This window comes from Anas platyrhynchos, chromosome 3, assembly GCF_047663525.1.
Source record: "Anas platyrhynchos isolate ZD024472 breed Pekin duck chromosome 3, IASCAAS_PekinDuck_T2T, whole genome shotgun sequence".
In the NCBI taxonomy this organism is placed as follows: domain Eukaryota; kingdom Metazoa; phylum Chordata; class Aves; order Anseriformes; family Anatidae; genus Anas; species Anas platyrhynchos.
This window is the reverse complement of record NC_092589.1, coordinates 82232306-82248760: the sequence shown is the minus strand read 5'-3', so window position 1 is coordinate 82248760 and position 16455 is coordinate 82232306. Positions and strand designations below refer to the sequence as shown.

At 45.5% G+C, this 16455-nt stretch overlaps 1 protein-coding gene across 3 annotated transcripts in view; it reads right to left on the bottom strand.

Moving 5' to 3' along the window:
• Window positions 1–16455, bottom strand: part of BACH2 (BTB domain and CNC homolog 2) — a 146632-nt gene that overhangs the window by 37750 nt on the left and 92427 nt on the right. For all 3 annotated transcript variants that reach the window (XM_072036186.1, XM_038175951.2, XM_038175960.2), the window contains one exon: window positions 10069–10323. In XM_072036186.1, coding sequence (XP_071892287.1) covers window positions 10069–10311 — 243 coding nt within the window. In that variant the 5' untranslated portion in view covers window positions 10312–10323. The remainder of the gene's footprint in view (window positions 1–10068; window positions 10324–16455) is intronic.

Genomic DNA, 16455 nt, shown 5'->3' with positions numbered 1-16455 from the left:
CTTCTTATTAGCTGCAGGCCCTTGAAACAGAGGACCACACGTTTCACTTTTAAAGGAAGAAAAACACACTTACCACAAGCACGGGCAAAAGCTTTATACAGGCAAAAGTGTGGCCTTAGCCTCCTAGCTGACAGCCTGACAAAAATCCCAGGCTGCTTCATCAAAAGCATTTTTCGCTGAAACTGAGAACCGTCCTGGCAACGTTTGTGTGGACATTTTTTTCTTTAAATGTAGTCTTTTTACCTTGAAACGCTAATGCTTTATGCACATACCCCCACCCGCTCTGGGGGTATATGCATAAAGCAGGGAATTTGGCCCTATCACGACTCAAAAGCAAGCAGCTGTGCAAGTGGAGTGTTGCAAGGTGTTTGATGCACAACACACTGCATGCCTTCACCCCTTTCACCCACCGGCACTGCTCAGCCCCGCTGCTGGCTCGATCCATTTATTTGGACGTTCTCCTTTTTATTTTACTACCCTGGTGAGCCCACTGCCTTCAGCAAGTATATCTGACACCGTGGGAGCAGAAGGAAGCACCAAGAATACAAAACTGCTGTTGAATCGATCCCGGGTCACACCTGCCAAGCCGCTCTGTACTCCTTCCAGTAAATCCGTACGCTTTGATTTCCCTTACTTAACTCTCTGGCTCCAGCTAACTGCGCCTCCCAAATGCTGTCGAGGGGAAGAAAAATTTCCAAGGACCTGTTCTTACACAGAACAACAGCTTCAAGAAGCTTCTACCTAAAGCTGAAGTTTGTAAGGTGAGGTGCAAGGAAATGGAGAGCTCTCAAACCAAAGGGACCAACCTGGGGTCTTCTTCTCAAACAATGAGGAGCTGCTGCAGGGAACGATGTGGACGAGGTGTCTTACCAAACCCAAATGCGTACGCAACTAAATACAGAATCACAGAATGGTTTGGGCTGGAAGGGACCTTAAAAACCATCCAGTTCCAGCCCCCTTGGCCAAGGGCAGGAATACCTTGCGCCAGGTCAAGTTGCTCAAATATGGTTGCTTCAGCACCAAAAGAAAGATGCCTGGTGTTTTGGGGGTCTCGAAAAGCCACAGCTCCCATCTACCAGGACTGAGCCCATCCATCCCCCAGGACCAACCAGACAGATAAGCAGCAGCTCCACCTTACCCCATCCTTACTGAGAAATGCTGCAACTCGTCTTCTAGTCAGAAAATCTCCTCAATGCTTCCCGCATGCTTAAAAGATACAAAGGGAAGAAAATACGGCAGAAATCCTGTCTGAGGAGTGATAACCTGGAAGGTCTGGGTTCAGCAGCTCTGCCAGCTGTGGGTCAGCCCGTTCACCTCCATGTGAGGGAACGTGAACAGAGAGCTTAGAGAGAGGTAAACACATCCGAGCGGTTCACACAAGGTGATGTGATCATCACTGACCTGATGCACAGACCTGTGCTGTAATTCCTGTCTGATGCATCAGCCTCCACCACAGCATTCGCAGAGAGGTGATGACAGTGTTTTACTCGTTCACAAGAGACCTCAAAAACCTACTGCTGAAGGTTTTATCTTACCACTATTTAACTTCAGAGCCGATAGCTCTCGATTCCAGCTGTTTGGTGACACCTTGTTTATTTAATGGTTTGACTGAAAGTGCTCGTACTGCGATTCTCTGCCTTCCTCAGACCAGCTATGGCTATTTCAGCTGTGGGCCCCAGGCTAGTGGCAGTCCCTGGGTCACAGCAGGAAAATCCCTCTGCCATTTCAATTATGAATTAACCTCCATAGAGGTTAATTAACCTCCATAGAGGTTAATTCGTAATTGTGACACTAAAGCCTCCGTCACTGCCTCTCCGGTCATCCAAAAGATGCACCATGACAACTTTAAGGGAAAAAAAAATGAAAACAAAAATTAAAGAAGAAAAGATTTCAGCTACTCCTATGTGCAGGGAACAGACAACTATCCGTAAGGACTCTTGAAGTCAGATTAGGCAAAGTGAAGGACAGAGAGGTTTATTACTGACTGTGATCTGTGTTATCTTAGGACCTTAAATTCCACTCAGCTACATCTGCACTGAGCACCAAACTTCATCTTCAAGTGCATAAAGCACGTCCCTAGCAAAGGCAATTGACTCTACTGTTAGGAAAAGATGTGGAGTCTCACACATCACCGAGCAGTTTGTTGCTAAAAAAACATGCTGGATTTTCAGTTGAATTTCATCTGGCCTCAGAACAGCTGCCAATGGCTCTCATGATAGCCTTCTCCAGTAGATTAAAGCATTCTTCCTTGAGATATGCGTGATGCCTTCTTTTTATTCAAGTCTTTAAACAACCACTCAAGCCTCCTCTCAAGCTGTAAGACAATTTAAATCTCATTTTTAAAACTGTCCAAGACTGGGCTAGAAGGATCTGTAGCTTGACCAAGTACAGCTGCTCCCCACCCCCTCCCCCTTTTTTCTTTTTTTCGTTTTTTAACTTCTGTAAGGTAAATAAAGTGCCCAAGGACACCGCTTTGAGTAGTGTTAGACTGAGCTGGGACTTGGAGCTGCTTGCTGGCGGGCTCCCATAAAGTGGTACAGATGAAAATTCAGTGCTGCACAAAAGACCTGAACTGGAATAAATCAGCCTTTTCTCTGTTCAGAGCTTGCATCGTACACGTAACAGCGAGTGTCTACCTATTCCTGTAAAAAACACCAACAGCCTGCCTATAAAATTCACAAAGAGCCATGTCGTTCCCAAATCCTAGCAAGGTTCAATTGCCTTCTGCTCACCTAAAGTCTGTATTTCACTTCCAAATTGAACCATACTTCCTGGTCTTCGTGTTTGTTGACTGCTGCAATGCATCATTTGAATAGATGCCATATTCCGCCTCGTAGCGTGCTCAATTTCACTGGTAGCTGAGAAAAACAGCCCGTGTAACATTACTCACCGGGGAATCCTTGTCAGAAAGTGCTGTACGGAGATAAAACCTTATCGTCTGTGGGTCTTGGGAACACTAATGAAGCAGAACTTGGTACTGGGATCAGAAAGTACCTTACATGTGGTCTCAGAAGTGGTGATGCTGAGGGGTGTCTTATCCGGGCTTCTCTGCCTGTTTTTCAAATGGCAAACACTCGGTATTTCTGGACTCTTAGAAGAGCAGACACTTGGTTTTCCAACCTTTAAGGAAATCCAAGCTTTTTTTTTGGAGGGAGAAAAGGTAAGAGAACCGAAGGTGGAGCGGGGAGGACAGGAGGAAATCTTTCAGACCACAGGCCCAGAGCACTGCCAGCGCTGAGGAATAACTCACAGCCATGGTTAAGCCACCTCAGTTTCATTCCTGCCTAAATACATACTTCAATACAGCAGGACACACCTCCCGTTAATACGCCACAATGCGTGCTTATTGCTTCTGCCTCTATGATCCACTTTTTGGGACTTTTTTTGATCCACAGCCAGTCAAGCAGGCAGGCTTACACCAAGCAACAGGCACAGGTCTAACAAAGGCAGCGAAACGGAGCCCACTTAGCGCTGTGGTGAATTCGTGACTTTCATTCTGTGCATTAATCTCAATATCCCCCTTTACAGTACATTTTTATGTGCTTACTTTGATAAATAAATGAATAGTACAACTCAAAGCAAATGGAGGGAAAAGAGCTATTGCTTAACAGGCATATATGTGACTTTTTTTTTCTTTTGTTTTTTAAGCCCCGCAACACAACAGAGATGCATTTTACTCTCCTTCGCTGAAAAGGATCAGGGAATTATCCACAGTGAGACATGTCTCATAAGAAAATAACGGGAGTTACACCATGCAGAATGAGGCTGGTTTCCTCATCGTACCTGAGGCATGAAAAATCGGGCAGCACTGGGAGCCCTTGCAGCATGACACGGATGGAATTTCGCATTACATCGTGACGGTCTCATTTCTGCTTTACTGCTCAACTGCTAGAAACAAAACACGCCATTTGTGTCTCGTACCGTGCTGTATATGCAGCACAACCAAAACAACACACGGTTCTGTCTCATGGTTTCCTGTGCATTAGTATCACGTCACTTACGACCTCAAAAAGAACCAGAGTGCGTGGCTTTACCCTTAATACAGACCCACAGCCTCCAGTCACTCTGTGTGGTGTCAGCACTGTGAATCGACGGGAAACATAACGCGTCCCCTAGGAGGAATTCAGGCAACCAAAGACCCAACTTCCATCCATATGGACTCACTGAAGTGGCATAGCTGGGGTGAGGCTGAAGCGTGAACGAGTTTGAGGCCTGACGGACACAAATTTTTGTCTCTGATCTACAAAAAGCCCTGCAGATAGAGGTGGGGGTGGCAGCAGAAGGCTTTCGGGTCATTGCCGCCTCCTGAGCCAAAGCAGAAGCAATCCTGGCCATCTGCGAGCAACATCACTGGCTGATGCAGGCATGTAAGGAGAAAGCCCTTTGCTGGGAACGAGCCTTAGCTATTGCTAATACTAACAGGGTCCCAGAGAAAAAGGGTCTTTCCTAGTTCCCTGCTGCTAACACCATCCCTCCAGCTGGGAAACGGAGCTGCAGGCAGCCTGTTGCTCCTTGCCCCCTTGCTCCCCTTTCCCACATTTATCACCTCCTTCACTCCGCGCTCCTGTGCAGAGCACTCCCAGCTCAGTCGCCGTGTTCCTTGCTGATACTACACTTGTACTCATGCACTGAGAGAGGAAAGAGACAAAGTAAGAGAATATTGTTTATTTCTTAGAGAGATAAAAAGGAATAGTAATTGCCGTTAGCCAGCGGGGTATGTAATAGCTGACCTCCTGCATCCTGCCTTTGATTTTCCCCTGAACCCAATCATCTTCTGTTGGCTAATTCCCAGCTTTTTTTTTTTTTTCCTCAGGCTGGCGGGTTGGCATGGATGGTTAACAGCTGCCAGTATTTCTCCTCCCTGTCAGCGGCGAGCGATGCTGATGTTAGATGCCTGGCTCCGTCCCACCCAGGGTGCTGCGTGCCTTCGCCGTCCAACGCCCGCAGCTTTTGCCAGCCTTGAACCTGAACCTATCTCCCCTCCTGCCTCTCTCTCGCGAAGATTAACTGTGTGAGGGAGTTGGCCCCTCTCAAACGAAGAAAGAGATGACAGATTTCACAGGGCTGGACCTTGTGGGGAAACGGCAGGCTTCACAGCAGCCTTTGGTGAGCGGCAGGACAGAAAGGATGCGGAGCAGCTTGACACGTGGTGCATGCCAGCGTACCTCTACCATGAACATCATTCTGCTAATCACAGGGAAGAGCTGTGCAGGTAAATGAAAAGGCTCCACAAGCACATCACACACCCCCTTCCTAAAGAGATGCTGCTTCCCTTTGCCCCTTGGAAGGCTGCTAAGCCACAGACAACTCAATTTAATACTAAGGAAGGCATCATTCCTAGCAGACACTGCATTACACTGAAAAAAAGCCACCAGTAGCCACTCTTTGAAACAGACTGAAGAAATCAGAGGGTTACACGTAAAACTAACCAAGCCACTCGAGAAGCAAGCTGCTTTTATAATGCACATCACAGTATCGGACCAGTGCCACCGAAAGCTTGAAAGCTCCTTCAGAAGACCCGTGTTTAACGTCACCGGAGAGAAAGGCGTTTGGTGCTGGACTAACCGGGTGAAGGTTGTTTCCAAACGTACACCCCAAAGTCATGAAAATCCAAGCAAGGTCAGCAATCTCATGTGCAAGCTGCAGGAATCCCACACAACCGCGGGGCTTTATTTGATGTTTCCACCCCTGTGTTGTCATCATTTCATGGCAGCCTCAGCTTTCGGAAAGGATGGTGCTTGTGGGCACGGTGCTCCTCTGTCCAGCCTCCGGCTCTCGGCTCGGCCAGCCAGCCTTGTTCCCCCCGTGCTCCTCTTAGTGAAGCGAGGCAGGTAATAATAGCGAATAAAAAGCCTATTCTGCGGAGCACTGGCTCTTGCTCAAGTAAAGCAGAGTACCACTACAGCATGAATGACTCAATCATCTACTCAAGAGCTATTACTTGCAGCGATGAAGCAATGTTAATTGGATAATGGCCTGCTGCCAGCTAATATTGGCATGACCTACAATACCCTTGGCTGACAGCCGTGTATGCCTCTCTATCACACCTTTTTTTGTAATCTGGATGGGAAGTGGAAACCATTAAAAAAGCCTCATAAGTGCCATTTAACTTCTTATCATGAATTAAAAGCTTAATTAAGTGCCTTGTTAAAGGAAGGAAGACCAGTTTTTGTGATTAAATAAAACAAAACAACAGTTAGGGGTATGGATTGAATGAGTAACTTTACAGCTTCAAACTCGGGTCTTGGAAAATATTAATTTTAGGTTGCATTTAACAGCAGCTGCTGCATGAAAACTGCACGATTGCTGAAAAATACCAGGGTTGAAAAGCACACGAGGTTCTAGTTGTTTACCAAAACTGCAGATGAAGAGGAAAGAGTAGAAGTTAAGAGCTAACAGGGTCCTTTTTTATTAGCTGTACACAGCTGCAGCTGACACACTCCATCCCTGACTCTGCTCTGAGTCCTGACACTTCACACGCCACAGCCACATCTGAGCGCTTGTTATTACGTGTCTGTTTTTCCAAGCGCTTATCTACACACTAAAATATGTTGCTTTAAAGAGAGGTGTAGTACGAAATCGAATTACTGATGTCGGCATGAAAGGGTTTATGGAAACTCTTCAATCAGTGCAAAATTAGCTCCATACTGACTTAGTTTGAATAAGCTGATCGGGAAAAGGTTTGAACTGAGGCATGTTCAGTCACGCTTGAACTGACATGAAATGTCTGACACAAGGTTTTACATTGGTTTGAAACACGGTAAGTTTAAGTAGTCACAATTCCTCATGTGTGCAAGGTCCCACCACTGAAATGACGGGCATATCATAAAGACTGATAATTGGATATAAACAAGAAATAATGTAAAAAAACATCTGTTCACTGCTTTGCTAGACAACAGTTAACAATGTCTGGATGCCAGATTAACAAAAAGACCCCAATGTGCTATGAAGTGAAAAAAAGGTCTGCAACCCAGTCTTCAGAGGCAGATTTACTGCCTTGAATAATCAAAAAGAAGTTCTTTTGTTTTCATGTTTAGCTCCCTCATGCCAACACTACACGAGTGCAAAAGCTTTACATATGAAGCTTTGTCCAGCGCCAACATGAAACCTTGGATAAATAATAATAAATGCTCATTCCCCAAAATTGCGTACTTTAGCAGTTTTCAAACCACACCAGAGCTTACAATGCAATGCTTGTATGTTTGACTTTAATACATCTTTGTTCATTGAGGGGTGATTGTCACCTTTTGGAAGGATTTGAACGGCAAAGACTGTATTTAAAAAATGATTTGCAATCTCTGTTTTTCTAAAACAACTGCATGCCAATGTAAGTTGTCTCTAAGCACGAACAATGCATTGGCCCAGGATACAAAGTTTAACTTTTGTCTGAAATTTTTCCACTGGCGGTATAAGCCCCTACGTGACAAATTAAGTCACTTTTCACAGATACCTTTAGAAATAATTCATGGGCTCCCACAGCTCTGCAGACCATGGACTAAAAAACAACAGCCCTAGGAAAAGCCATTAGCTTGTGAACTGAAAAAGACCCTGCTAACTTCTTTTAATGTAATATAAATAAGGTGGTTCTTCCCTCTGCTCTATCAGCTCTTAAAAACACGAGTGTTTCAGTTCCTTTTGTGAGCAGCTCTGACACTGTTCTTTGTCGGAGGCACTTCACATATCCAAGCACAGGCATCTACCCAACTGCATGCTCTGAAGCAGAGCAACACCGGAGGCAGAGGCATGCTCCTTACCCAAGGAATCGTTGAGAAGAAACAATCTGCATTTGGCAGCTCTCCTCACCCTCAGCGACTAACATCTGTGAGGAAATTATTTAACTGGCCACCTCACACATAGCTATTCTAATAAATTAGTCGCTGAGCAAAGGAGACTCTGCGGGGTTATCAGCAATTAATTTTCACATGGAAAATATCTGTACAATTAGGCATTAGTAACTGTACGTATCCTTTTTGATAGCCCAGGAGCATTCTCTTCCAGCATGAAAAAGGTAAAGCCTTGGTGCTCTGCAACTGATTGATGCATGTGGCAAAAAAATCCCTATTGTTCTCAGGTGGAGCATGACGATTTCAAAGTAATGAAAAAACCTTAGGACCTGGATTCATTGCTTCTGCGAATCCACGGTCTTTGCTGAGGCTGTAACAGCAACTGAGCTGTAACCCTAACTCACTAAGGCTTTTCAATCTTTCACTGAGATACATTCTAAAATGTAAAACCCCGATACTTCATTTATCCAAATGGGATTCACTTAAATAGAAATCATTTGTGGTTGGGCTGGAAGAATGTTTTTTATATAGCATGCCACATAAAACACACATAAAGACAAATCTTTGTGTTTTAAATCCTTAGCACCACAAGAACACAGGACTGTGTTATGAAGTCCTGTCCTCTGGTCTCAAAGGCGGATGCAGCACAATCCCTCCATATCGCCCTACTCCTCCCGCTGGCTAGTGGTTCAGCACCTCACTGCTGCTGTGATTAAAAATCTGCTAATTTCCAATCTAGTTTTACTAAAAGCCAGCTTGTACAGAGCAATGCAAGGACCTGTAGCTCCCTGCAGCCATCACTCCGGCAGGGTGAACCTGCCATGGTCTTTTCTCCTCCTTTAAGCCCATGTCCTTCTTCTAAACATCTCAGTCTAAGAAATCACACATGGTATCCAAGAGGTCTCGCCAAGGCTTTGTAGAAGAGCTCTGATGCTCTCCTGTCCCTTCATGCCTCTGTACCACCCTTGCTTTGCAGTGTGAAAGCTATGCAACACTGCCTGAGACACGATTCTTCCACTGGAAATTATTAGTGGACAGCGCCGAATGATAGTGTGCATCCTAGCGTGTCCTCTGTGATATATCTGAACTCCTATGCAAAGCGTCTGGCCTGAAATTTCTTCGTGAGTAATATTCAGTGTCAGGACTCATGAAGTCATGCCCGATGACCTACTTCTTCTAATGCTCTCCACCTTGCGTTGTGACGACATCACGATGCCACTGAGGTCTCCAGAGAGCTAAACCAGAGGGGGGAAAAACGGTGTGTGACACTTCAGGACCTGTCATCACTTTAAAAGGTCCCATACTTCTTCATGGGTGTTAAGCAAATGATGCCAGAAAACCCTCTGCATCATGCTGTACCCCACCATACCTCCTCACCGAGTGATTGCCTTCCCATCCCCAGGGGACATCGCCACCCCCTGTGCCACCTGCAGCAGGGGGTCACGGGGCAGGCAGTGCCACGGCGGTGGGGGATGGCAGCCCTTTGCTGTCAGGAAAGCATCTCCCTGCTTGTCACAGCAAAGCCACCGGCGTGCCCTATGGTAGCTGTGACATCGCAGCCGTGGGGCTGTGAGGAAATTACAGTGGGGGTGGAAGCCAGCCAGTGAGATTTTGTGGTAAAATAAAGTGAACTTTCCAGTGAGGTACATATTTTCTACGTCCCTTGGCTTCCTGATGTGTAAGCTGTGGTGCATGAGAAAAACCCTGCTCTGTGGCAGAATGTGTTGGTGCTCTCTTCGTGGAACACACAAGGCCCGAAGCAGTTAAATCCCAAACTGCTTGTGACTGGAGGAGACAGGGAACAAGGCTGAACGGGACACAGGGAAGGGGGAAGAGGAGAACAGGGATACGAACTGCCGGAGAGGCGGTTCCACGATGAGCGATGAGACTCCAAACAATGTGACAGTTCACATCATTTCTCAACAATAACCTGCTGTCTAACAGCGGCTAAGTGACCCCTTTCAAATTTCCTGTCTGGAAGAGCAGAAGAATAGTCGGGTACTGATAACGCGCTGAATGAACCGATAGTAATTAAGCGCCCTCTGGTTGGGCAGGGCTCTTTCAGATGAAGTGTTTTAAAGCTCTGCTGCTGGAAGTGTGAGGCATGTGGGTGAGGTTTGCCCTCTCAAGCGAGGAAGGTTGTGTGAACACGTTCATCCTCAGCCCATCCCAACCCCAAAACGACAGCCGCAACCCCAAAACCTGCACCCGCCCGCCTCATCCCTGGGCGGTGAAGAGCGGGTGCGTGCCCTGTTCGGGCTGAGGGACGGCGGCAGTACTGTACCTCATCTGGCAGGCTGACAACCAGGTCATTTTCCGTCTGCCCTACCAAGGCCTGCAAGAAGTACTCGCTGCAGGCGGCCAGCACAGCCCGGTGGGCGCGGAACTCCTTCCCCTCCACGATGAGCGTCACGTCGCAGAGAATATCCTGCTTGCGCTGGTCATTTAAGCAGAGGAGAATATTGGTACAGTGCACCGTTGACTCATACACATACATGGGGGAGTCAGTCTTCTCATCCACAGACATGCCGTTCACACCCTGGAGCGGAGAAAACACAACGAGGCAGTGAGGAGCCGCGCTCGATTTAGTCAACGCAACAACATTGCATGGGGGATTTCAGAAGATTTTAGCAAAAATGGCGAGAATGACTGTTGTGTCTTCTAATAGTGAAAAAAAGGGGTTTTGTCCTTGCTTCTGTTATTTTTATAATGAGGGAAAAAACCCGCAAAACCCCAGCCTGCTCTCAGGCGGACAGAGAGTGCCGCATGGCTACACCAAAGACCTCCGCTCAAGTGAAAGGCAAGGTGAGGCTGTATCTGATGGGGACAAGCTGCTGCCTGTGGTGACCTCGTTTCTCAGACAGATTTTAAGCCTGAAGGGAGAGGGAGATATTTAGTGGCTTTAGAAGAAATCCATTTCCAGGTTTTCACACATTCACTTGTAGTTTAATGTCATTTACAGAAAAGAGCAGTTTCTGAATTCCAGACCCACAGGCACAGGAAAATCCCCTGGCCTCTGCGGAGCTCCAGCTAAGGGCAGCCGGGCAGCACGTGGGCGCCGGGGCTGCTCCTGCCCGCTGACACCTCTCCCCGTGCTGACAACAGAGCAGACGCTGGTAGGACGCACGACACGCGGTACCAGCGTGTGAATTAGGAAGTTCCCTGTCTGCCGTTCTGCGATTTCTGACTCACGTCGGGCTCTCAACGCCTCTGAACACGGGGATCAGGCTTGTGGTGGTGCTGAGGGGTTCGGGTTCCCCACCGCCCGACACCACGCGAGCCCCGTTAGCACTCGGACACGCTGAAGTCATTTTTCTCTTACGCAAAATTTTCTGCTGAGCACCAGACTGGATGCTCTTTGCAGTGTTTTCCTGTTTCAGTTCTTCTGACTAAGAAAGCGAAAACCCTGCACTGTATCCGAACGCCCTCGGTACCCCAAAACAAACTGAACACTTATTTCAAGGCTTACGAAGGAAAAGGGATTATTTGTTTATATGATTATTTATTATGATTATTAGTTTAGCTGCTGCCAAAGGTAAATTAGTGCAAACATGCAAACTTCAAGTATTTTAAGGAATTACTTATTCTCCTTATTGCAAACATTTGCCTCCTGGGAGGAACACAGTGTCGAGGTGACAGAGTAGGGTGTTTTGGTATAATTCTGCTGCACTGCAAATATCTGACTCCTGGAGAAAGTGGAAGAAAAATTCCTCCCATGTCACTTTTTTAAAGTGGATGTTTGCAGCATTTTCCTTTGCTAGCGCAATATACAGGCACAGAAGTAGGCACAAAATGACTTCAAACTGCTTCTCTTGCCATGCACTCAAACCAGGACATCGTTTTCCTAAGGTGTTGCTCAAAAGATACCGATAATCTAGGCAAGACCAGACTTAAGAAGACACGTGTGCTGATTGTAAATATATACTACATTTCTCAATGAAAACGCCATCCTCCCAAGTTTACAGGATTTGTAAGTCAGCCGCCCTGATGGCGCTTTCTACAAAACAGGTATTTTTGCCAACATTACAGAACTCGAATACTGGAATTCTTAGAAGCCTGCAGCTTCTCTGTAGCTGGTATTTGCAACGTTTACCGCTGACTCACGCTACGTTTCTGAGTATGCAGCCGAAATGCCTACACTAACAGAAAAACAAACAAACAACTCGGTACCCATCATCCTTTCACTGACTTCATATCTAGAGGAAAGACACAAATACACTTATTTATCTGTGTACAGGTAGGGGAGGGAGACATTTTTTTGTTTTTCTATGCTACAGGTTGGATTTCTTAACCAAAAGAAAATCCTTTTTTTACTATTATTTTTTTCTCATACAGTGGCACTACCGAGAAGAATTGACAGCAATCGTTTTATTAGTACTACGTTAAGGTACAGAGAAAATGATACTTGGCTCATCCCACTCATAGTGTTCTGTGTAACTGAGCTCTGATGCTAACGATAGCGTTATAACGATGTTCTAAGTGGTCACTCTTGCGTGCTATGAAATGCAAGAGGAGTTTACAAGAACAATCTAGTGGGAAAACCTGAGAGTTGCAAATGACAATGCGACGGGGAAAGCTTTAATTTTTTTTTTCCAGGCACGTCCTCTGCCTGTAAGTCTCAGATGGTGACGAAATGCACATGAAACTTGAAACCTGGCAGGTAATGAACAGAACACCAATTACACTTTCAGTGCCTTTTTTTTTTTTTTTTAATAAAAAACACTGTTTGCCTGAAATCGCGATCCTTTTTTTACGGTAACAGTGCAATTTGTGTGAATCAAACCCTGAATTACTTGGTTACTAATTAGTAATTTCCTACTTTTTAACTACAGCTCTCATCAAGTGCTTTTTTTTTTTTCTTTTTTTCTTTTTTTCTTAAATTAGTTGCGTGCCCTGTGAAGTGCTGAAAATACCGTGGTGTATTTCCCCACCGGCGAGGGAGCCTGCCTCCTGTGCTAGGAAACCCGACTGATGTGCTGCTGCGATGCTGGGGCTGCACACCACAGCCTCTGCTCCACGGGGTCCCCAGCTATGCTTGCAGGAAGGCCCCCCATCCTGGGAAGTTTGTTGCTTATTTTCACAGAGAAAGGCTTAGAGCACAAAGGGAGAAGGTCACCTTAGGGTTTTGGCATGTAGTAGCAAGGAAATTAGCAGAGTTCACCTATTTTTTTTCTTCCTCTCCTTGGAAGAAAAAAGAAGGACTCAGGCTCTGGAGCCTGCAGCAAGCAGGGCTGGAACCCGTTCATACACTGTTAATTCAAAATGCGTAATTTTTAGCTGAATTCAGTATTGTGCTGAGTTTGCAGAGCCTTCTTCATGGAAATCATTGTCACACACTTGGTATTCCTTCATTCTAAAGAGAGAATGACTTAGCAAGCCTCTCTCCGGCTCAAAAGAACACGCTGCGCATTTGTTTGCATATAGGTCACCCTGCTGCCAGAAAAAGCCTCTTTGAAACAAAAGTTTCCAGCAAACAGCAAGAACTATTGTGGGCAAGGAAAGCACCATTGAAACCTCACCAGAAAGACAAAAAAAAAAAAAAAAAAGAGTTGCAACCTCAGTGAAGAAAACTGGAACTTTGCCTACACTGCACTTACGTAGTGCCTGGTGGGAGATGGCACCCAGCCCTGCTGCAGGGGCAGCAAGGAGGGGGCAAAGGAGATCTCTGGAGTGCAAAGAAGTTGCTCGTAGAACATCCGAATCCCTCTGTTTTGCAGCATGGTGTCTGTTCTGGCTGGCACTTGCCCCAAACTCTCTAGGAACGTATGAACGAGCTGCCTGAGCCGCTCCCAAAAATACATTGTCTAGCATGAAAACCAGCTCCAGCTGCACAAGCGTAGAGGGCAGGCAACGCTGTGCCTGTTTTTAAAGGGAAGTGTTAGGGGAGAGAAAATCTTGACAGACCAGAAAGTTCTGCATCAGAACTGGGCTAATGATATGAAAATGTACGTCTAGATCATGGCAAAGGTACAGAACACTTAACCAAGCAAATTACCATCGTGACAAAGCAGCATGGCTTCTGCGCGGGGAAGTCATGTCTCTGATCTGCTCTATTAGTATTCCTGAAGTGTGTCAAATTAGCAGTGAGGAACACTGGTATGTGTAATTAGTGTTGACTTTCAGAAATCCTTTGATAAAACCTTTACAAAAGGCTGCTGGAGAAGCTCAATTGTCATAAGGTGAGAAGTTGCATCAGACTGGAAATGACTTAGGTTAAACTGTATTAAACAGAGAACAGATACACAGGCAATTTTCAGCAGGTTATCAGTGCACTATCTCCAGAAATGATACAGCATTGGCACCAGCTCACATCTGCCTATGGCCACGCCACTTGCAACATGCCTGAGCTCATCTGATCTCCAAAGCTCATCGTCTCCATCCTTGGAGATCTTCAAGACCAGACTGGGTATAGCTTGGTATGGTCTCAGAGATAGCCTTCACTGAGCAAGACCTTGTGCTGGAAACGTCCTGAGCTCCTCTCCAACATGAGTTATCTATCTGATGATCCTACACTGATGAGTGACCTAGAAGTCCACAGATCATGACAGGGAAACTGAAGTGCGTAAAATTAGTTCAAGTGTCAAAGGTAATACCAGTAATACCGGGAACTTCAGAAAGACAATATGAAAAAGAAATAGACACAAGGAAGGTGATGCACTAAATCCAGGGCACTCACACACAAGTGGCAATTAGAGGGAAAAATGTATTTTCATAGAATGGTAGAGGTTGGAAGGGGCCTCTGGAGATTGCCTAGTCCAATGCCCCTGCTCAAAGCAGGGTGACCTAGAGCAAGACTAGGATCATGCTCAGAACTGTGTCCAGTTGGGTTGTGAGTCAACAAGGTGGGACACCCCACAACCTATCTGGTCAACCTGTCGCAGAGTTTGATCACCCTCACTATAAATCAAACACTATTTGACCTGCAATCTCTATTCCAATTTGGAGTTTCTCAGGGAAAAGGCAGACTGGAGACATACAGACTGTCATCACCTAGAGGTACCTTTAAGGTTACCCAAGAAAGCTAGATGAAAAGGTAGTGTTAGGAAAGAAACATTTTAATAAGAAAATGACACGTTTTCTAGTCACTGCTGTTGTGATGTACTGTGATGTCTGCATCTCATTGCTGATGTTGGAAGAGGGAGAAAAGAAATTCTCTGGAGGACAATGGAAAATATTATGGGAAAAGAAGAAGTAGCCCTCCTCAAATGAAAACATATGATCCATTTGATAAACACTATACAAATAAAACAAACAAACAAAAAAAGATAAAAGGTCAAGGCAGAACTGCTCTTTATTGCTTCTGATGTTGCAAATACAAAAGGACACCCAAGTAAAAGAAGCAAGGGAAATGCAGAATTTGCAAAAAGGAAAGCTCTGATAACAGATATGAACTGAAATTGTACCTCATACTCTTTAGGAGGATGCTTGTTGTGTTTTTCCAAATTCCACTACAACTGCAATAAACCTCTTGTGCAATTGGCCACTGCTGCATGTTACTGGGCAGCGAACTCACTGGATACGAAAAAGGATTAGTTAGACCCAATAAAAATATCTGGGGCCACATTCTGTATTCAAGCTCACATAGGATGAAAGTTCACATTGCAGTGCACTGGCCAACAACACTGCCTGGGGAGAGAGGACTGTGCCTGTATTATCCTTGCTTCCCGACCTACCAAGCACTGTCACAGACAGAAATTATTTGTCGGATGGCAACACAGATGTAAACCCAAAGCTGGCACCTCCATACGTGTCTCCTAAACCACTCACCCCCTCCGGCCCCAACCCCAGCTGACGGTGATGGGCATGCTGTCGTGCTCTCCTCCCTCAGACAGGCACGGGACCAAGCTGTTGAGGCCAAGTAGCAGAGAGCACCCATCCAAAGGCTACATGTGGTGGGTGCCCCTGACACCAGGGCCTCCTGCTCCTGGTGGGTTTAGGACATGAGAAACCAACAGATTTTGTTATGTGCCCAGCTCGGGTTTTGCTTGGAAGCACGGGCTGGAGCTCGTGCTGTATCCTGTTATACAAGGTGACTTGCAGCTTCCTCCTGATCATGTTAAGAGAGGATCAATACTGAACTGTGGCTATTTTTAGTTGCACTTCAATAACAGTAAAAAATAAAAAAAGGACACTTAGGGCTATCTAGCAGCAGTCAGCTTGACCACATCTAAGGCTCTTGGTCAGAGGTGGCTGGACAGTCTGCAAAGCTGATTTGCTTGTAAATGTCTGTAGGTATTTCTTTTCAATAGGATGCACAGAGTGTGAAAAAATACCCTTTTGTTCTGAGGTTTTCAATTACTCTTTTCCAATAACTGAGCAAAAGGCACTAGGAAAAAAATGGGGAAAATGCTGACAAAATAATGAAAAAGTTGAGTGGAACGCGTACTTCTGACAAACGGCAGCAAAAGCACATCAGATTTGACAGCTTTTAGTGATAAACACGCACTGTTTTTAAGTGGCAAGTGGGAGGAAAATAATTTTCCAGGGCTTCCTTCCTCATCTAATATTTTTTTTCTCTGAAAAGACTCATTTTTTGCAATCAACACCTTGGTTTTAAAGAAATTTATCAATAAGTGACACTTCAGAGCTCCTAAAATGACCATCTTTATAATTGGTTATTACGATCTCTCAATTATAGATATAACAACAAAGGATATGATTATATTGTCAC